The 21,971-nt window shown below is 43.2% G+C and overlaps 1 protein-coding gene across 1 annotated transcript in view; it reads left to right on the forward strand.

The window, feature by feature from the left end:
* Positions 1 to 13,331, forward strand: part of hsf4 (heat shock transcription factor 4) — a 47,577-nt gene extending 34,246 nt beyond the window's left edge. The window contains exons 7-13 of the mRNA XM_033036151.1: positions 1,897 to 1,993; positions 2,823 to 2,956; positions 4,484 to 4,699; positions 5,981 to 6,086; positions 7,384 to 7,449; positions 8,713 to 8,791; positions 12,469 to 13,331. Of these exons, the coding sequence (XP_032892042.1) occupies positions 1,897 to 1,993; positions 2,823 to 2,956; positions 4,484 to 4,699; positions 5,981 to 6,086; positions 7,384 to 7,449; positions 8,713 to 8,791; positions 12,469 to 12,623 (853 nt within the window). The 3' untranslated portion in view covers positions 12,624 to 13,331. The remainder of the gene's footprint in view (positions 1 to 1,896; positions 1,994 to 2,822; positions 2,957 to 4,483; positions 4,700 to 5,980; positions 6,087 to 7,383; positions 7,450 to 8,712; positions 8,792 to 12,468) is intronic.
* The last annotated feature ends 8,640 nt before the right edge of the window (positions 13,332 to 21,971 follow it).

Genomic DNA, 21,971 nt, shown 5'->3' on the forward strand with positions numbered 1-21,971 from the left:
TGCCACATTGATACCTCTGTTCTCAGCCATTGTGGGAAGCTAGGGAAGAAATTGCTGGGGCCCTGGCAGAGATATTTGTATCAACGTTAACCACAGGTGAGGTACCAGAAAGATTGGAGGGTCGCTAATGTTAAGGACAAGCAGGATCCGCCTGCATTTGGAAAGGCAGGGACTGGTTAGTGATAGTTAGCCTGGCTTTCTATGTGGGAAAATGTGCCTTGTGAATTTGAATGAATTTTTTGAAGAGGTCATCAAGAGAATTGACGAGGGCAGGGTGGTAGATATTGTCGACATGAACTTTAAAAATGCTTTTGATTAGGTCTTACATGGCAGGCTATAAGTACCTAGTTAGACTACATGGGATCTAGGGTGAGCTTGCTAATTGGATACCTAATTGGTTTGATGGAAGTGGAGAGTTGTTTTTCAGGTTGGAGGCCGGAGACCAGCGGTGTGCACAGAGATCATCGGTGCTGGGTCCACTTGTTAATCATTTATATTAGCGATTTGGTAGACAATGTAGTTGGCACGGCAGCAAGTTTTGCAGTTGACACCTATGTCATGGAACTGTGTACCTAGGTCTCTCTGTTATACAGCACTCTCCAGGCCCCTACCATTTACTGCCCTGCCCTGGTTTGCCTTAATGAAGGGCAACAACTTGTACGTGTCTGAATTAAACTCCATCTGCCATCCCGCAGCCCACCTTCCTAGTTCTAGATCCTATTGTAATCTGAAATGTCCCACCCAGAGTACATTGTGCCTTTGTTACTTTCACTGCTTCTTCTGACTGGAGAAGACATGATTTATAAGCTGAGGAAGGTCAATAGACAGTAGTCTAGTTTGATGTAATGTTGTTAGGGCTTCTTGCAGTCAAGAGTTGAGGACTCCCATGGCCAGTCCTTTCCACCGGTGTATCAAAGTCTGACTTCCACTAGTAGGCCTGCCTTACTGATGGAACTGGATGCTCATGGAGTGGGGTGAAGCAGCACAGAGCTTTGGTTGTGGGGTATAATTCTGTGAATACAAGCTGTTGCTTGACTACTCTGTGGATTAACTCTCCAATGTTGACACCAGCCAACAGACGCTTACGAGGAGGATTCTGCCATGTTGACTGTGTCCAAGTGCACAGCCTTGGTCAGTCTGGTTTCATTCGTTTTGCGTATTAACACAATTTTCTTGATGCAATTTAACTACCATTTCAAAGGGCTGTTAAGAATCAACCTCTGGTTGTGAGTCTGGAGTCAAATGTAGACCAGACAAGTTTAAAGGAGAATTCCTTCAAGAAAGACACAAAATGTCTGAAGAAGGGTCTCGACCCGAAACGTCACCCATTCCTTCTCTCCAGAGATACTGTCTGTCCTGCTGAGTTACTCCAGAATTGTGTGTCTATCTTCAATTTAAACCAGCATCTGCAGCTCTTTCCTACACATTCCTTCAAGAAGGTTTGTTTAGTGAACCACATCTACACATTCAGTTGCAACAGCAGTTGGATATTCCTTTGTTAACATAGAACTTGTGAAATTTGAAGCTGTTTTTATTCTTTGACTCCATGTTATTGAACACTTTGTGAGTGTGACTGCTCAACTTCACCCATGTCGAACACATGCCAAGCACAAAACATTCCTGACATATTTTAACTACAGGTTTTGTTTTGAGTGCTTGGTATTGCAGCCATTGCCTCAACCTGTAACACCTTCTAATGACGTTGCCCTTTGTGTTATTTGTCAATGGTAACCAGTAACAAATGCTAAATTGAACAAATATTCTGTGTGTTCCCTGTGCATCTCCCAAAGCAACAGACTTTATCTAAACTGCATTCTCACTGTGATGTTCTGAAGGATTTAATACAATGCAAATTCAGAATCCTGGGTTAAATCAATCTTAATCTTCACCTTGTAGACCTCTGATGTTGGATGACAACGGTTCTTCTCCTGTCACTAAATATGGTCGACATCTATCAATAGAACCTCTTCAGGATCCATATTTCATTCAGTCGGTATGTGACTTGTTTGCTAGCAATAAACAGTTCTGTTATAATTAAGCAGTTAGACTCAGTGTGGTTGCCCCATTCAATACAGCTAAGGTCGGGTTAATAGTAAAATACCATGAGAATGTTACCCTGTTATATTGCAGTATACATACACACTTTTTTCTAATTCTATTTTGCACCATTGCCATGTTCTTTGCACAGACGTGTTTATTTTACTGTCTTTTACAGAATTTGTGCAATTTATCTATAATTTATGTGTCAGTGTTTTTTGATTCTAAATACCTGTGATGCTGCTGCAAGCAAGATTTTCATTGTACCTTTACCTTATCAATGGTTCAATGGTACCTTATTGTCACATGCACCTAGGTATGGTGAGATTTTTTTGTATAGAATTCAGGCCAAAAGCGTACATGTGCATATGACAGTAAATTCAACTTCACTTTTTGTTCCAGATAATTGGTGACTTCCATATTAATGAGACATCCTTTATATTTTGCTCCTCGCCACTTCTTCTTGCTGGAGTTTGGGTCAATGGGTACTCCTTTGTGGTACTTCATTCAGAGCCATTCTCCTTGCGCAAGCCTATTTAGCAAAGATACTAGCTCCACTCTATGATCTTTGCTATTTAGTGAGCAATGAAGGACTTTTTTCTTGAGCTATTTAAGCCTCCTTGTCATGTTTACTTAATATGGCTGCATGCATTATCCAGCAACTCTCAGTTCCCCTCTCTGGAATGAACAGAAATACTTTCAGATCCAGGTTAATTGTCAATGATGGTTTTACAAATGTTACTTCTGTTTTGTTGATAATGTAGTTAAATTGGTGCATTTTACAGCCGTCCACAGAAGCTGCCTTGTGCTCCAGTACCTACACGGACAGCCCAGTCCCTGGAGGGCCAATCATTTCCGATATCACAGAGCTCCCCCAGCCCAGGGCTGCCACCATTCAGCCTGCAGGGAAGGAGCAGAGGTGGGTCATTGGCTTTACGATGATGATTAAACTACTTTGCATGCTCCAAAAAGAAAGGATGTTGCCCTCCTTTACACTAGTCGCTCTGTTGCTAAGTTTAATGGGGGTTAAACAGCAAAATGAGAAAAGTTGCATACACGGAAATTATTCCTGTCCAGCTCATTTCATTCAGCATTGACATGCACGTTTGAAAAGTAGCCCATTGTACATCATCTAAATGTAAGTTTTTGTAAGAAAATACATCAGCTCATTGGCACCACTTGGCTTGTAATGTTCAAGAGTTCAAGAGACATTTATTGTCACATGTACCAAATTGGTACAGTGAAATTTGGGTTACCATACAGCCATACGAATAAAAAAGAACACAACACACGATAGACTTTCACATAAACAAATGTTATGAATAATCTGGTGTTGGAGGTCAAAACACATGGTCCAGTGAAGAACAGAGGGTGGTTGAAGGTCAGGGGAGCCATCTGTTAAATGTTAAATGTTAAATGTGATATTTAAAGCAAGCCCCATCGCCCCTCTCAGTTGCATCATTGGAAGAACGTAGATGTTATTTTACTGACCTGATAAACTTTGCTTCTTCAATCGATGTCTGCACAAAATTACCTTTATCATTTTCCTATTTGTGGATATTTGCTGCTTTTAAATTGGTTGCTAGATTTCCTGCAGCATAACATTAGTCACACTTGCAGAGTGGGCATTTGGCTGTAAAGAGGTGCTTGGGCCAGGAAAAGTATGATGCAACTGCACGTCTTCCTTAAATAAAAGTTACATTTCAACATTACTGCAAGTGCAGGGAATTTGAATAACAGAGTTGATTAATTCTTTATGTTAGTAGCATAAAGTTCTACCTAAATCTATACCTGACATCTGTTTTAGTTTGGCTTCATTTTAAGTGAAAGAACTGCCTCTGTGTTAATGAACTGCTTGCATTTGTGATTGAATACATAAATATTTCTAATCCAGCTGGGAAAAGCTGAGCTGTTCAGCTAAAAAGGCCAGGAATGAATTCATGTTCATGTACACAACCGATACTTTGCTATTTTATATAAAGTATCAGTTACATAAGAAGGCTGAAGTTACACCCATCTCCTTTTGTCATTAGTCTTCATATTGCATGTGCAGCTTAGAAAGTTACCTGAGAGTTTGTTTCGATTGTGAATCCTCCTCTTTGTGATAAATTCTAATTTTGGGTATTTCGAAATTGGATTCACTTAAGACTCTGAATTGACTGAAGCTGGAGAAAATGACTACTTAGTCGATAAACAAGAATAAATGTTAAGGAACATAAATCACATTCTGATAGAGTTTGCTCCAGCATTTTGTGTTTATCTTCGATGTAAACCAGCATCTGCATTCTGAGTGAATCTTTGCTCCTGTTGTGTGATGCATATGTCCCCACGTTTCAAACTATGGCGACAATACGTATCTCTGCAATTGCTTTAATAAGTGAGATGGTACAATCTAGATTCAAGAGAACCTCAGCTTTATTTATCAATTGTCTCCATATACATACAGGGGGAAGTGTCTGATGGCCATTAAGGAGGAGCCGGCGAGTCCAGGGATCGGAGTCCAGGTCCAAACAGACTCGATGGTTCCGGTGAATTCGTGCTCTGCCTGTCTGGAGCCTCCTGTACTGCCGATTTCTGTGGTCGAGTCTGTCCTAGAGGGCAGATCCAGCTGCAACACAATGCAGCATACGGATAGGAGGGGGCAGACAACGGCTGTAGAGAGGTGAGTCCTCACACAGTGACCGAGACTCCATACACAATGAGAAGAAAATTGGAGACACAAGGAACTGTGAATGCTGGAACCAAGAGCAAAACACAAAGTGCTGGAGCGACTGACTCAGTGTTGCAGGCGGCATCTGTGGAGGGAATGGACAGGTGAAGTTACGGGTCGGGACTGAGGAAGGGCCCCAATCCTGAAACATCGCCTGTCCATTCCCTCCACAGATGCTGCTTGGCTCACTGAGTTCCTCCAGTTCTTTCAGTATTGTGAGAAGAAAAATGGGGTTGCTTCTGGACCAAAGTAAGTAAGGCAAACAATCTTATCAGAGAGAATAGGCAAATCATTGTGCAACTGATGTTATTTAAAGAACATGAATGTGTAGTAAACAGTTTTGAGTTTGTGTTAAAACAACACATTCCATAAAATGTCTGGGCCATTGTTGTTCTGTTGGCCCCCTCGACAGTGAGGTCCCTGGATGTGCTATGGCTTATGAGAGAGTAGCGCTGGCACCAGACCATCCATCCCTTTTGTTTCTTGTGTGGCCTTAAGTTTCTAGTTTGATGCCTGGCTGTGAGAATGAGGGAGTACAATCTGGTGTGGGAGTCAGTGGGTTAATAATAGATAAACAATGAGCCATGCTACATTTCTTTATCATCGTCTGCTTTGATCTTTTGTTTTTACACTTTACATCTCCATATCCCTGGACTACCTCTCCCCGACTCTCAGTCAGAAGAAGGGTCTCGGCCTGAAATGTCACCCGTCCTCTCTCCAGAGATGCTGCCTGTCCCGCTGAGTTACTCCAGCATTTAGTGTCTATCTTCGGTGTAAACCAGAAATCTGCAGTTCCTTCCTATACATTATGTCCAAGTCCCCTTTATTTAAATGACTTGTGGAAAACAGGGTCCTAAACGCCAATGCCAGTTGTATACCAGGAAGCATCAGCCGTTCAAATGGTGGTTTTATTTTCAAAGTTATAGGGGAAAAAAGAAACAGGAAAAGTTAAGATAAATAATATAAATGTTTAATAGTGAAGCTGGATAAATGATTGGAGAAAAAAAGGAGTGGATGAATATGGTGAAAGGATTGATGAAGTAGCTGGAAGCGATCATGTGTGTGTGTGTGTGTGTGTGTGTGTTGCGAAACAAGACTTTGGAGTGTTTGCCTGTGGGCATGCTTCAATGATGTAAATTCTAAATCATTTCAGGCACCTTGTGAAACGGCAGTCACTGTTTGATATTTGATGTCCACAACTATCCCTTTGTCACATATTTTTGGGATTTACAGGAGCGAGGTGTCTGACCACATGCAGAACATTGAGATGAACATGGATGGTTTACACTCGCTGCTTGGTGGCCAGCAGTACAGTCTGGAGCATTCCACCATCATGCACGTAAGTTTTGGCCATTCGGTCTCTCTGATAGTTTTTTTAGTTTTAGAGATACAGCACAGAAACAGGCCCTTCAGCCCACTGAGTCCACGCCGACCAGCGATCCCTGATAATTAACACCATCCTACACGCACTGTGGACAATTCACACATACACCAAGCCAATTAATGTACATACCTGTAGGTCTTTGGAGTGTGGGAGGAAACGGACGATCTCGGGGAAAACCCACGTGGTCACGTGGGAGAACGTACAAACTCCGTACAGACAGCACCCGTTGTAGGGATCGAACCTGGTCCAGATCGGAGTCTCTGGCGCTACAAGCGCTGTAAGGCAGCAACTCTACTGCTGCGCAACAGTGCCTTAGGATTTACAACTATGGTTGAAGCAGAGCTATAATTGCTTCAACATCCTAATAGCTGATGAAGTAGTTATTAGACTGTACAAAGTCACAAAGTGCTGGAGTAACTCAGCAGGTCAGGAAGCATCTCTGCAGAATGGGGGATAGGTGAAGTTAGGGGTTGGGACTCTTCTTCTTTACTCTGCTTTAACACCATCAATAATCTCAACAAAGGTGTTCATTCTTGTTTTGGATGGGGGAAGAAAACCAGCAACATTTGTACCAAAAGGAGTAACCTCAACGTTCAGGCGATTTATTGGGGAGAAGTGATCTCCTTCTGACACAGTATGTTGGTGACTGGTAGACAGCCTAATAAACTGGGAACAATCTGGTTAATATTAAATAGACACAAAATGCTGGAGTAACTCAGAGGGACAGGCAGCATCTCTGGAGAGAAGGAATGGGTGATGTTTTGGGTCAAGCCCCCTCTTTAAACCCGCTCTGAAGAACAGTCTTGACCCGAAACATCACCCATTCCTTCTCTCCAGAGATTGTGCCTGTCCCGCTGAGTTACTCAGGCATTTTGTGTCTATCTTTGATGTAAACCAGCATCTGCAGTTCCTTCCTACACATTAAATCCAACTCTGTTGCTGGGCATCTCTGTTTATGTGATGTTTTAACCCCCTGGAACCTACCTATAATTGGATTCTGGATATCGATATCTGCAATGTGTGTTGCAAAAACCACTTCTTTCTCCTCCTTTCCTGAATTTTTAATTACGTGAGACATTGTCGATTACTGAAGATCTCCCTTCAACAATGGTTACTTTGCCAGTGGTGTGGTGTTGTGATGTAATTTTTACTGGTTTTGCCCGTTATCTGGGAATGTATAAAATAGTCAAATAGAATTTATTAGTAAAATGAATTTAACCTCATTTACTGAAGTTATTCCTTTGTCCTGCAGATCTTTAATCCAAATCTTCCTCTGAATGAGCTGAACCTGTCCGATATGGAAGCAAACCTTGCAATGGTAAGGATAGAGGAAGAACAAATGAATACACATGATATAGGATAGAGGATCTGATTAAAGGGAAGAAATTAGTTTGTAGACACAAAATGCTGGAATAACTCAGCAGGTCAGGCAGCATCTCTGGAGAAGAAAAATAGGTGACGTTTCAGGTCAAGACTCTTCTTCAGTCTGAGTGGGTCAAGCAGCAACTGTGGAGGCAAAGAGATGGTAATTTCAGGTCGAGACCCTGCATCAGGGCTAGGAATGTAGAGGGAAGACAGACGGATGGACGGAAGGAGTTGTCAAGACCGGAAGAATGGAAGAAATAGCAGTGAGAGAAGGACTCACAAAACTCCCATTTGTTTTAGTTAAAGAGATGGAATCTAGTACCATTTGGTGAAATACATGGGTCTACTTTTCCACTATTAGTCAGTGTATGAAATAGCTTCACGTAATGGACATTTACTTATTCAGAAATGAGAAGGGTCTCATTATCATGAAATGCTAAAATCTCTCCACGTTTAATAGAGTCGCAGAATAATATGTGGTGCAGAAAGAAACATGTGCTGACTGAGTTCTTGCAGAAAGCTGCCTGATTATTCCTCTTCACTGCAGGGTCTCCAAACCTTCAACAAACCTTTCCCATTAAAATTATTAAAAAATCAAGTCAGGCTATGAGATACATAAATTAACGTTGTGTCTTCCTCATTAAGTATCTAATTTTATGTTGTAGAGGTGAGGCATGCAATGTGAGGTCAGTCCAATAATAGCCTGATGTTGAAGTCTGCAACATTCATGCATCTCTAGCATTTGTTCTCATGTAATAGTGGTCATTTGCTTAGTCATACAGTAAATAGTATGGTTATAAAACACCATTCCTTTATAACAATTAATAACCAGTAGCTACATCCTAATTAAAAGAGAGCCACAGAATGTTGCAGTAACTCAGCGGGACAGGCAGCATCTCTGGAGAGAAGTAAGGGCGACATTCCTAGTCAAGATCCTTCTTCTGAAGAAATGAATTGGTAAATGAATTCAATCTCATTTACTGAAGTTATTCCTTTGTGCTGCAGATTGTTAATCCAAATCACCCACTGAATGAGCTGAACCTGTCTGATGTGAAGGCATATCAGACGGGTTCTCGACCCGAAATGTCACCCATTCCTTCTCTCCAGTGATGCCGCCTGTCTCACTAATTTACTCCTGCATTTTGTGTCTATCTTTGGTGTAAACCAACATCCGCAGTTCTTTCCTAATTATAAGATATGGTTTGTGGTTTCCCAGATACAGAAACTTATCGTGGATCCAGAGCTGAGGCCAATTGAACCGTCCAACAAAGCCCTGAAATCTGGAGCAAACTCAGGTAAATCCATTACAACACGCTTGTGGTAACAGTGCAATCAGCTTCTGCCAAAAACTGAACTTAGCCAATTCCATAATCTCCTTATTGATCTAATTGATAATTTTCTAAGATTTCATTTGTCAAGTCAAGTCAAGAGAGTTTATTGTCATGTGTCCCAGATAGGACAATGAAATTCTTGCTTGCTGCAGCACTTTGCAGAATATTGCAGGCATAAATACAGAACAGATCAGTGTGTCTATATACCATAGACCATATATATATACACATAAATAAACAGATAAATAGATACCTGTGTCCAATTTAGCAGGTTTTACTGTACTTGATTGACAAAATTCACTCCTGCTACACACTAAAACATAAGCCTAAGGCAAAGATTTTCTGGCCAAATTGCAAGTGCAGTATTTCCCAGCAATGAAGATGCTATTTTTCACCCAAAAGTAAGGCACAAAAATTTACCTGCGTCTTGGAGGCCGAAGGTTAGCCAAGAGAGAAAGACTTGGCTACCCCTCAGTACAGCAACATCAAGAACGATAGCAAAGTGGGAAGCGGCTGTAAAAGGACAGCGCCGCTGGGGGAGGGGGGGAAATTTCCTTTCACAGCGTGTGGGGAGTCTGGCCCGTGTCAGCACGGGCAGGAGCATTGAGAAGGAGGGGGTTGAGGATCATGCCAGCAGTCATGGAGTGGAGCGGGTCAGCGGGCGATGAATAACAGGACAGCGGGCGGTGGAGCTTACTCCTGTATCAGCGCGAGTAACCTCAATTGGTCCCTTGATCGCACTTACACAAGAGTAAGCTCCACCTCCTGCTGTCCTGTTATCCATCGCCCGCTGACCCGCTCCGCTTTGATCTTTGCTCTTGAGCTGGTCCCCTCACTGTCCAGTCTACATTGAAAGACACAGACCGGGCAGTGAATGCCATGCAGTGTCACCCAGCGCAGCAAGTGAGGCCATGTCCTGCTCCCAGCAACAGTCGGAATTCAAGGAACGGCGGCCCCTCGCAGCCACCCGAGCTACTTCCCTCCCCGGCTACAATGCGGTGGCTCTGTGCCCGGAGCACCGCAGCAGCAGTGAGTGAGTTGCTGGCATGATCCCCGACCCCCTCCTTCTCAACTCTCCTGCCCGTGCTGACCCTGGCCAGACTCCCCACACGCTGTGAAAGGAACTCTTCCCCCCAATTGGGCCCTTGAACAAGTATTGTCATTCAATAAGATTACAACTGATTCAAATTGTCCCAGTGTGCTCCTGTTTTTCCCACCATCTCTCCACCTGCCATCACCCTCCACCCCCCCACCCATTCAGTCATTCAGAATGGAGAACTGGAAGCCTTGGGCAAATTGAATTGTTACTTTATTTATTTATTTATTTATTTTTAGCGTGAGAAATTCTATGTCCCGCCAGCCTTTTTTCAAAATTTAACAACTCAAATTGCGGGTGGGTCTTCAACGCAGGTGTGTCTTCATTGCTGGGAAATACGGTAACTACTTGCTCTTACTAGGTCCTTGTTCCTGTTGTGCAAGCAGGATTTGTCTCTATCTTTCCTTATTCTTTGGGTCAGCATCTGCCATGCGACTGTTTGCAGTCACATTGTTGCTCAAAGAACATTAATCCTTGGTGATCATAGATGTATATTTGCAAGAAATGGGGAACTGACTAGGTGTCTATTTATATTACGGAGCATCTTGCCATGCCACAGATTTTCAGATTAAAGATATACTGGTGATGGATACATCCTGCAGGTGGGAACAAGAAATTGATGAGAGAACAGCTGACAGGACAAATAGCTGAAGCAGCAGTTTAACTTTCAAACTACTTCAGTTGTGCGTCAGGCAGACTGATGGCGTATTTGTCCAAGCATGATTTTTATGCGACTGACTGTAAGCAGAATGTAATTCAGATAAAACTTGCCAAGGCGTACACCTGAGTAGCTTAATCTCCACTGCCATTTCACCAAACCTCTGGCAATCTTGCACTTAGCTTCTAGCTCCCCCCACTTTCCTAGGCTTTGAGGATACGTGCTACTTTGTGTAGTGTAAAAGCATTTATAAAAGCAAAAAAATGCATGTAGTGCTGACCCCACTTAGCAGGCAATCAAAATATTGTAAATGTGCTGAAATCCTTTGGACTTGGCAAGGGTCCACTTTTCTCTCGTTCTACCTGGCTGCTACTTCTCTTAACAAGGTCTGTAATCAAGGTGTTGTAGCGGCCTGGACGAGGTCAGGAAAAGGCCAGACGTCTTATAATCCCTACAGCGAGAGTACACCACACACACACCTCGAGAGCACTAAACCCAGGGTGGTCTGGAAACCCCGTGGCAGACCAACGCCCCGTCCCTCAATCGGCGAGGGGGATGATCCAAGGAGTGGCCTACCCCCCAAGGACCGCCACAGTGTGAACAGCAGCACAGTATTTCAATTCCGACACCTTCACTGCATTGTCCTAAAATGCATATTATTATCAGCATCACGATATTTGCTAAGTATACCAATTTCTTAAGCATGTCATCATCTCAAAATGCCACTGTCAGCCTTGTGTACCTGCCCCTGCATTCTACTAATTGAGGGGACGAGGAAATTTACCAAACGTTAAGATTGGGAGTGTGGACATCACATGCTAAAAGCCTTAAGTCATCATAAGGAGTATAAATTAGATCTTAATTGATTGAAGCCAGTGTCTGTACTGTGAGCTCAAGTATCATAGGGACCAAATCCAGAGGGCAGATGCTTCCCAGCTTATCTTCAGGAGAAGTCCTTCATTGCTGAGAGATCAAAGGAAAAGATAAACATCTCGTAAAATAAATTGCATCTCAAAATAATGTAAGCGACATATCCCATCATCAGAATAATGAAAGTGTCATTACCCTCAATAATCAAACAGCCTCTTTTGGGGATTATTGCATGGAATTTAGAAATGGATCTGCTGGGCCCATTAGGGACCAAACCAGTCGTGGAGCGATATAGCATGGAAACAAGCCCTTCAGGCCACCGAGTCCACATCAACCACCAAGCTCCTATTTTTTTTTTTACACCAATCCTGTCCGACGTTTTGATCTTTCTACATTCCCATCATGCCCAGATTCTACTCGTGAGGGGAGATTTAGTGGCCAATGAACCAACCATCCCGCACATTTTGGAGATGTGGAAGGGAATCACAGTTGAAAACCATGCGGTCATAAGGAGAACGTGCAAACTCCATACAGTGTTGGAGGTCAGGATTAAACCTGGATTGCTGGAGCTAAGAGATAGTAGCTCGACTGATACTACTATATATACTATTATATTTGCTGCTAATTATATAAATCTCTCAACTCACTAAGCCAGCCAAACATGCCCATTGTTTCCATTTTTTAAATATTAGTTTTATAATGGGGGTTTTTACTAAATAATCCTTTTGTTATGAAGATAGACACAAAATGCTGGAGTAACTCAGCGAGTCAGGCAGCATCTCTGGAGGAAAGAAATGGGTGACGTTTCGGGTCGAGACCCTTCTTCAGATCCTTTCTTTATGTTGCCTGTGGATTAAACTTGTTGGGGGTGAAGGAAGATGTAACATTTATTGTTATTCATTTTCAATATATTTCCTTCCTCCTTCGTGGTACTGTTATCAGTTTCATGAAAGGCGCTTCAGAAATTACTAAGATGGCTGGTGATCGATCCCCTGATCTCTTTCTAATTATTTCCAGGAAAGCCACACCTTCCACAGCATTTCCTTCCAGAGCCACATCTTCCGATCAATCAGGAACTCTCCAACCTGGACAATGATACCGCCCTCTTCGAGCTCACCGAGGAGACCGCTGCCTATTTCCCAGATACGGAGGTGGGACAGGAAGAATTCTGAGGCAAACCACCCAGGTTGTAGCACCTTTGCAAGGCAGTCTCACACCTTCGCTCCCACCGTGATGTTCACACAAAGCAGAGGTCTTCCATCAGAAAACAAAAACCTTTCAGAACATCCAGAGAATTGTGGATCCCACCAAGTTGCTGCCCCCAATGGCACTGGTGAAAAGAACTCACTTTCTTCTCATCATCTTCCAATCTGCACCACCCCTTCCTCTTCACTCCACCCATCCTGTCACTTCCTCGTCATTGGGATTGGAAGAGATGAAATCTTGCTGGAAATTGTAGCTGACACTTGGGGTGGGGCCGAGAGGCAGAATCTACACAGTGCCTCAAGTATCTTCACAGGGAATTATACTAGATTGTATATGAGCCTGTGGTGGTTCTGTGTCACAGAGCAAAGATCTCGTCCACAACCACTTTTTGCCTTGTGTGTTACCTAATCTTTTCAAATTATGTTTCAGAATTCTTGTTTGTGTGTTAGACATCTACGGACAAAGATTGGTAATAATTTCTGTATTTGTATATTGCAGCACAATATTAATCAGATTTTGTTTTCATTCTATATACTTGCAATGGTTAAAAGTGCAAAGCTTGGAAGGTTGGGTTTGATGTATTGATATTCCATTTGGATTATTTTTGCCCGGGCTATTGTGATAAATCTTTACACATTCAATAAAAAAGTTGCAGAAGCTTTTTTTTTAATGTCTCCCCTCTTGCACAAAGATCTAAGTACACTCAGCTTAAAAACAGTTAAGGATTTCCTCTATCGAATCGTATTTGAACTTTGCTCTATATACCTTCATTCTATTCTCTTTTCAAAGGGCCTTTTCTATAAGTCTGTCTGCAATTTCCACTGCCACACACATGAGAACTAAAATGGCACTGCTCATGGGAAAGTAGTGGAGACAAGTTCGGCAAGTTGGGCCGAAGGGCATGTACCTACATGCTCTATGACTCTGACATTAAGGGGCCTAAAAGTAGATAAATCCCCTGGGGCTGATAGCCTGTGGCCCAGAGATCAAAGGTGCCTGCAGAGGCAGTTTGAATGTTGGCCTTCATTGCCAAGCCATGTCAAATTGATTGTCATATGCACAAGTGTGGTGAGGTATACTGTAGGTGTGATGGAAATCTTGCTTCCAGCAGCATCACAGGCACATTGACTCAGGCAAAACACAAAACATACATTATACATAGATTATAAAAGACAGTGAAAAGAAAAATACTATGAATTCAAATCAAGTCATCAGTGCAAAAACTCAATTAGGATAAGTCGATGGTAGTGCAGGAGATAGTTCATCGTGTTCATTATAGAGGATTTGTAGCAGACTTAGCTGAACCTCACCTGGAGCACTTAGACCTTGGTTGCTGTTGCTTTCCTTCTGTGGCAAAGAATTTCACAGATTCACCACCCTCTGACTGAAGTCAAAAGAGGGGTTGAGTACAGTGCTCGGCACAGAACTATGAAGGAGGTGAATGTGAACTTCATTTGAACACTTGCAAGACAGCACCTGATGACCATTGTTTCAGCTTCCATTGGAGCAGCGTGGATTACAGGCTGCTGACAGTCAGGCTCGATGTTCTGACCTACAAGCATAGACTGCTAGCAGTAAAATGTTAGCATTTACTTATAGAGGACCAGAAAATAAAAACAAGGATGTAATGCTGATGTTTTATACGGTGCTGGTCGGACTGCATTTGGAGTTTGTGAACAGTTTTGGGCCCCATATCTGAGGAGGGATGTCCTGGCATTGGAGAGGGTCCAGAGGTTTACGAGAATGATCCTGGGAATGATTGGGTTAATGTATGATGAGTGTTTGACGCCACTGGGACTGTACTCCAGGAGAAGGTTGCGGGGGGACCAAATTGAAATTTAACTGAATCGGACAGAGTAGATGTGGAGAGGATGTTTCTGGTTGCGGGAGAGCCTAGGACCAGAGGGTACAGCCTCAGAATAAAATGACATACTTTTAGAAAGGAGATGAGCGGGAATTTACTTTGTCAGAGGGTGGGGAATCTGTGGAATTAATTGCCACAGACAGGTGTGGAGGCCAAGGCATTGGATATTTTTAAAGCAGAGATTGACAGATTCTTGATTAATAAGGCTGTCAAAGGTTATGGGGAGAAGGCAGGAGAATGGGGATGGGAGGGGAAAATCAGCAATGATTGAATGGCGGAGTAGGCTCGATAGATCGAATGGCCTCATTCAGCTCCTATGACTCATGCACCCATGAACATTCAACTTATGAGGGGCTTGCAGAGGGCCAGCATCCTGACCTCCAGCAGATGTCTAGGTTTGCCAGTGGCCGTGCAGAGCAGATTTGGCGTCCTGCCTCAGGATGACTGCGCTGCCTCCCCACCTCCACTGGCAATGCTGAGTAGACTTAGTGCAGAGCTGAACCTTCCAGGTCCCGAGCAAGTCGAGGTCAGCATCTGAGGCCAACTACAGCCACTTACAATGCACAGGAACAGGACGCCACGCAAAGGACACCGGCAGGTGCCAAGACTGTGAAGAGTCAACACTTCACTTAAGTGCAAGCTTAGCTGTTTTTCTTTAAAAGTTTAGCTTGGTTCATTTAGTATTGGCCTTTATTTCAGCACTTTCACCAACTGGAGGCTGTGACATTCAGAATTGGGGCGGGGGAGGGTTAAAACGTGGAAGTTAGTCATGGGAAAGTGCAGTTATTAGCATTGGAGTCAAATGCATTGGTTCAGATGCCCTGGCAGGAAAGCTGCTTCCTTCTTCTTGATCCTCCTGTTCCTCCCACCACTTCTCCTTCTGCTTTGTAGCTGCTCACTGTGCAGCTGATGGCTAGAGCTGTGTCCTCATGATGATGAGGTTGGACGGCATACTGTCATGTATTTTAGAGACTGCAGGGTTCCTCGAGAGCATGGCATCATACAATGTAGATACAGGCCCTTCGACCCAAATTACACACACCGACCCACATGTTCCATCTACACTAGCCTGCGTTTGGTTCCCTCCAAACCTGTCCTATCCATGTACCTGTCTAATTGCTTCTTAAATGTTGCAATAGTCCCTGCCTTAACTATCACCTCTGGCAGCTCGTTCCATACACCCACCACCCTTTGTGTGAAATTGTTACATCTCAGATTCCTATTTAATCTTTCCCCCTTCACCTTAAACCTATGTCCTATTGTTCTGGATTCCCCTACTCTGGGCAAGAGACTGTCTACCCGATCTTTTCCTCTCATGGTTTTGGTTTTATACACCAGTCGAGACAGTGGGATTGTTTGAGAATGCCAGTTGTCCACTATATGAGGCATGTGGCCAGGACTGCACAACTGCCTATAGACTGAGGCCAGAGCAATGTCCACACGTGAGAGTCCTCGTTGCCCTGTGGCCTTCATTTGGTTTGCTATGGTCAATAAGCATCTAAACCACAAGGAGTTGCTGTCCTCTTTAGATAACACTGATGCAGGTGAACACACAGTGTGGTGATGCGTGGATACACCGCCACACTGGACAAAGTGCAGCATTAATGGATACGCTGGGCACTATGGAAGCATATCTCAATCTGAATGTATATAATTCAGCTCTATTCTCTACCACCAGTCAAATTGAATTAAGTCATAGTTGGCAGTTCTGCTATGGCGATGTCAAGGAAACAGTGTTTACAAAAGGAACTGAGCCAAATCACAGGAACATAAGAATCAGAAGTAGGTACACAAAATTGCTGGAGGAACTCAGCGGGTGCAGCAGCATCTATGGAGCGAAGGAAATAGGCGACGTTTCGGGCCGAAACCCTTCTTCAGACCTTTTGAACACAGAATCAGAAGTAGGGAGGGTGGGGGGGCACATGTTCCCTCTCGTCTGCTCCAACATCCAAAAAAATCATGGCCGATTCTGCCAATTCCTCTTTCAAATCCAGTCCTATGTCCCTGCCTTCCAAAAAGCTATTGTTCCCAGACTTGGCTATTACTAATCACTGAGAGGGAGAAAACAGTCATGGGGGATGGAAAATGTCGACTACGAGCTGAGTTAAATTAGCTGCCAATGTAAAGGCTCTACATTACAGCAATGTGGAGGTGAGATTTGAAATTCCAACGTGTACTGAACACCATTAAGCTCAGCCAGTTACTGATTACCAAACCCTGAGTCTGTCTTGGGAGTGCTTTCTGAAGATAATTCAGTCATTTGACATTCCTTTGTCTGGTCACACAAGCACAGTTGCTGCTATCACTCCAGTGGTGTTTGAACATGGCTCGCGTTGAAGATATTGAGTTAACTAGTCCAAAAACAAATCCATGGAATTGGGTGTTTCTAAACAAAAAGTATGGAAAAGACATCCTGAAAGTATAGAATAGTTTTCTTTTCATTACCATCTGTTTCCAAAGATGGGTATGTTTCTGCTGGGAGGACTTATCATGATAAACCTGGAACTTGTCTTTGATATCTCGCAAGAGTTCAAATGAGGATAAGGTTTTGGCAAAGTTAGCCGTGAATCTGCCATTGGAGTGAGGCTGCACAGTTAATTAATATTTTATTGATATTCTCGCTGTCTCAGTCAATCAAGGCAGGCTTGTGCTGGTAGATTATTTCCTAAACCATGAAAATAACTGCTGCACCTCAGGCTGTGCAGCCTTCCAGCAACTTAAGTAATGTGTCATACTTGAATTACTGCTATTGGAGGAATGTGTTCAAGGATCTGAGTCACATTTATTATTTTGGAAAGAACCCTAGGCTAAGGACGCTTTCTCCCTCTTTGGAATTCCTGTCCTATCTGGACCACTCCCTCTGGACTCTTCCCCTCTATAAATCTATTCACTGCCACCTGCCAACATCCCAGTGAACACACTTTTTTTTTTCACTGCCCTTATTTCAGAGCTGCCAAGTTTTGACAGAGCATTTTAGTATTCTAGTACCTGAAAATCAGTATTTTGCTGAGGAAACCAGTATTTTGCTGAATTTTTTTTTTAAATGTGCGGTCATACCCATGTAAGAGTACAAGAATGTATAACTTTGCTACCAATTGACATATCTTCTACGCACCTTACTTGACAGTGCAATCATTGCCATCTCTTTGTGTACTGCTGTTTGAACGGCTGGTTCCTGCTTTTAGCACCAGATGATGACGTAGAAGCCATTTTGGATGCCTCCCTCCCTCTCTCTATCTCTACCTCCCTCTCTCCCCCTCCCACCCACCCTCCATCTCTCTTCCTCCTTCTCCCCTTCCTTTTTTTCTCCCTCCTATTCCCTTCCTCCCTCTCCCTCCCTCTCTCTTCCTCTCTCCTTCTCCATCCCCTCTCTCTCTCCACCCCTCCTTCTCTCCCTCTCTCCCCCTTGAGCCCACCCACCGTTCTGTAAAATCAGGGCCAATCCCAATGGTAACCTTTCACCACTAGGCTTATCCAGAATTCTACCACTGCTTGAAAAATAATCAAAGGCTCAACTACCACTGAGAAAGAGAATACTAAAGACTCATTGTTATACGAGAATTTTCCTGAACAGTCTGTGACCCATAGCGCTATGTGTAAAGCCCATAATGCTCCAGCTGGTAGCGCTATTTTTAGAACCCATAGCGCTGTAGCCGATAGTTCTTCGTTTAAATCCCCGCGCGTTAAACTGACAGCGCTCTAAACCTGGAGCGGGACAGGCAGTCTCGAGAGAAGGAATGGGTGATGTTTCTGGTCGAGACCCTTCTTCATACTGAACTGAGCAATGTGTTTAAAGTCCGTATTTAACAACACAAAACCGTACATCAATATTCTAATCGCATTTCCGTACAAAATATGGAAAATCCGTACTATTTGGCAGCTGTTATTTCCTCTGAACTCAGCTCCTGTATGAGCAACCCCAATATTTTCTACAAACCTGCCGACAAAGGCAGTGCTGATGTCTGGCGAACAGACCCAGACCTCACAGAGGCTCAGACCAGCTCTCCAACACCTCCTCAAAGTTGTTGCCTTACAGCGCCAGAAGTCCAGGTTCGATCCTGACTATGGGTGCCGTCTGTACGGAGTTTGTACTTTCTCCCTGTGATCACGTGGGTTTCCTCCAGGTGCTCCGGTTTCCTCCCGCACTCCAAAAAATGTGCAGCTTTGTAGGTTGATTGGCTTCTGTAAATTGCCCCTTCTGTGTAGGATAGTGGTAACATGCAGGATGGACACTGGTCGGCGTGGACTCAGTGAGGCGAATGGCCTGTTTGCACGCTGCTTCCTCTCTCTGGATCATGGCTGAAAACATCAGAAGAAGGATCTCGACCCGAAATGTCACCCATTCATTCTACCCAGAGATGCTGCCTGTCCCGCTGAGTCACTCCGCCATTTTGTGTTTATCTTCTCCAGTACCATAGTTGGCAGGCTTTCAATTGTCTCTTCAATCTCTTCACACTTCTTCATCTCCCAACTTCTTCATGTCTGTAGTCCCTACCACCTCTACTGGCATTCCACCTCCAGAAACCTCTTTCCTTCACTTCCTCTTTTAGCATTCTGAACAAACCCATTTCCTCCAAGATTTCCTGGTCCTTTTTTCCATTTCCACCAACGACTGCATCTAATGACACCTTCCCGTGCAACTATAGCAGGCGCAAAGCCGACTCTTTAATTTCTCCCCTTCCCACCACCCAGGAACACAGAGAGGTAAAGTACCAAATCATTTGTCCTTCCAATGTACTGCATATGTTGCTCACAATGTGGTTTCCTCTACATTGAACAAAAACAAACATGGATTGGATGAGCACTTTGCAGAGCTGCCTGCTTACTTTCAGTGACTGATTAACAAGGACCCCCAGATCTCGTTGTACTTCCCCTTTTCCCAAGTTGCCACCAAAGTGGATAACTTCACATTTATCCACATTAAACTGCATCTGCCGACTCACCCAACCTGTCCAAGTCACCCTGCATCCTCCTCATAGTTCACACTTTCACCCAGCTTTGTGTCATCTGCAAATTTGCTAATGTTTCTTTTAATCCCTTCATCGAAATCATTAATGTATATTGTAAATAGCTGCAGTCCCAGCACCAAGCCTTGCGGTACCCCACTAGTCACTGCCTGCCATTCTGAAAGGGACCCATTAATCCCTACTCTTTGTTTCCTGTCTGCCAATCAATTTTCTACCCATGTCAGTACCCTACCAAGATTAGCCAAGCATGATTTCCCCTTTGTAAATCCATGCTGATTCGGACCGATCCTGTTACTGCTATATTTAAAAAAAGGATGTACCTGCCAACAGAGCAAGTGCAACTGTATTGGTTCCAAGAAATGCAAGTTTGTAAATTGATTGGACTAAGGTTGTAACCTCTGCTGTTTAGAAGAATGAGGTTTCATAGGAACAGGCAAAATTCTTAGAGGATTAAGAGGCTGGTTGAGGAATCTACAATCAGCAAGCACAGCTTCAGAATAAGAGGTGGGGAGGAAGTTAGGACTACATTTCTTCACTGTGTCTCATTGTCAACAATCCCTGAGGCAGACTGTGGAGCACAGTTGCTCAGGTTAGCTTTTGTTAATGTGGACTAACCCCATCTTCAGAAATCATGCCATCCATCAGAATCTCTGCTGCATTAACTCTTGAGCAAGTAGGATATTTCAGCCAAACTGGGACCAGAGGTAGGTCAAAAGCATGTATCCTTTGCTTTCTACATAACGTGCATTTGCTGCTGATCTGCTAAATGCAAGTTTTACAGCCTCCTGGTCTGCCTCTAGGCATTTTTATTTGTTTGTGGTCACACACTGACAGCTGTTTTATTTGGTGTTCTTCAGATATATGTATTCATAAGTTCTAGTAGAATTGGGCAATTTGACCCATAAAGGCTACTGCACCATTCAATCATGGCTTTCCTTCACAACCCAATTCTCCTGCCTTCCCCCTGTAACCTCTGACACCCTTACTAATCATCAATTTGTCAATCTCATCCTTACAAAATACAGATTAACTTCGTCTCCACAGCTGTCTGTGGCAATTAATGCCATAGATTCGCCACCTTCTGATAAAATAAATTCCTCAAATCCTTTTATAAAGGAACATCATTTTAGTCTGCGGCTATGGCCTCTGGCCCTAGACTCTCCCACTGGTGGAAACATCCCCTCCATATAGACCCTTTCCTTGAGCTGTTGCTATTTCATTGCAGATGACATTCTTGCCGTTTGTTGCTGTTGTAAATGGTGTTCAGTGTGCAATCTTCACAAACGTCATTGCTTTAGATTCAGATTTTAGAGGTACAGCATGGAAACCGCAACCAGTAATCACCAATGCACTAGCTCTATCCTGCAAGCTAGGGACAATTTTACAGGAAGTGGGAGGAAACTGGAGCACCTGGAGAAAACTCACTCAGTCACAGGGAAAACTCCAGACAGCAACCTTAATCAGGATTGAATTTAGGTCTCTGCTGCTGCAAGGCAACTCTATCGCTACACCACTGTGCCACCCCATATGTTTAGATATAATTATCAGTGTAGCAACTGAAGGTTTATAGACTGATGTCTTTCCTTGAGGAATGTTTGAAGTGATATTCTGGGGCTGATATAAACACTGCTGTAATTTCTACATGGTGAAACCAAAATGTATAAAAATGGCCTTTATTAAAATCTGACAATGGCACTTTAACCACACGTGACTTTTTCCCATTATAAATTGTGGAGTACAGAGGCAAATAAATAAATGGGTCTTTGTCCCAAACATTATGGAGGGCACTGTATGCTCCTGCATCCATACCTGCAAAATTTTAAGGAAAAAAATGTTTTAAGATTCAATGAGATCATCTCTTATTCAATCCATCCTCACATTGGCAAGACATATTGCCTGCAATCAATCTAATGCTTCTTCATTCCACTCCTTCAAGGGCAAGTTTTTTTGAAAACCTAATGGCGCCGAAACTATACAGAATAGTCCTGGACACTTTTGTTACCTCCCAATCCACAGGAACAATTCCAGACTCTACAGAATTCTTAAAGTCGATGATAATTTAATTTACTAACTCTAATGCCACCATCTTAAAAAAAATCTGCATCAAACTCTCATTCCATCCATCAAGTCCGACCGGTTGCTGTTGCGCACTGGCCATTTCAAATTGAAGCAATTCACATGCACATCATCCACTCCTCAGAACTGGATGGGATGCAAGTAATTCCCAAGATTCCCAATTACCCTCAGCTGGCTCCTCAACCATTTTCTTTCCAATCAAAGGCTTCTTTATTCTTATTACCAAAATGATTGTCTTGTAAACATTAATGTTTACGTTATTCCCTATTGAATCAGTTTATTAACGTCATGTTTTGAAGCAATCCTCGTTTTAACTATAAACCACAATTTCTGTAAATTGTAATATTCAAACCATTTATAAACAGCACACAATACCACTGATCATTTGCTAATCAAATTTGAACTCC

This window comes from Amblyraja radiata, chromosome 17 (genome assembly GCF_010909765.2).
Source record: "Amblyraja radiata isolate CabotCenter1 chromosome 17, sAmbRad1.1.pri, whole genome shotgun sequence".
In the NCBI taxonomy this organism is placed as follows: Eukaryota; Metazoa; Chordata; class Chondrichthyes; order Rajiformes; family Rajidae; genus Amblyraja; species Amblyraja radiata.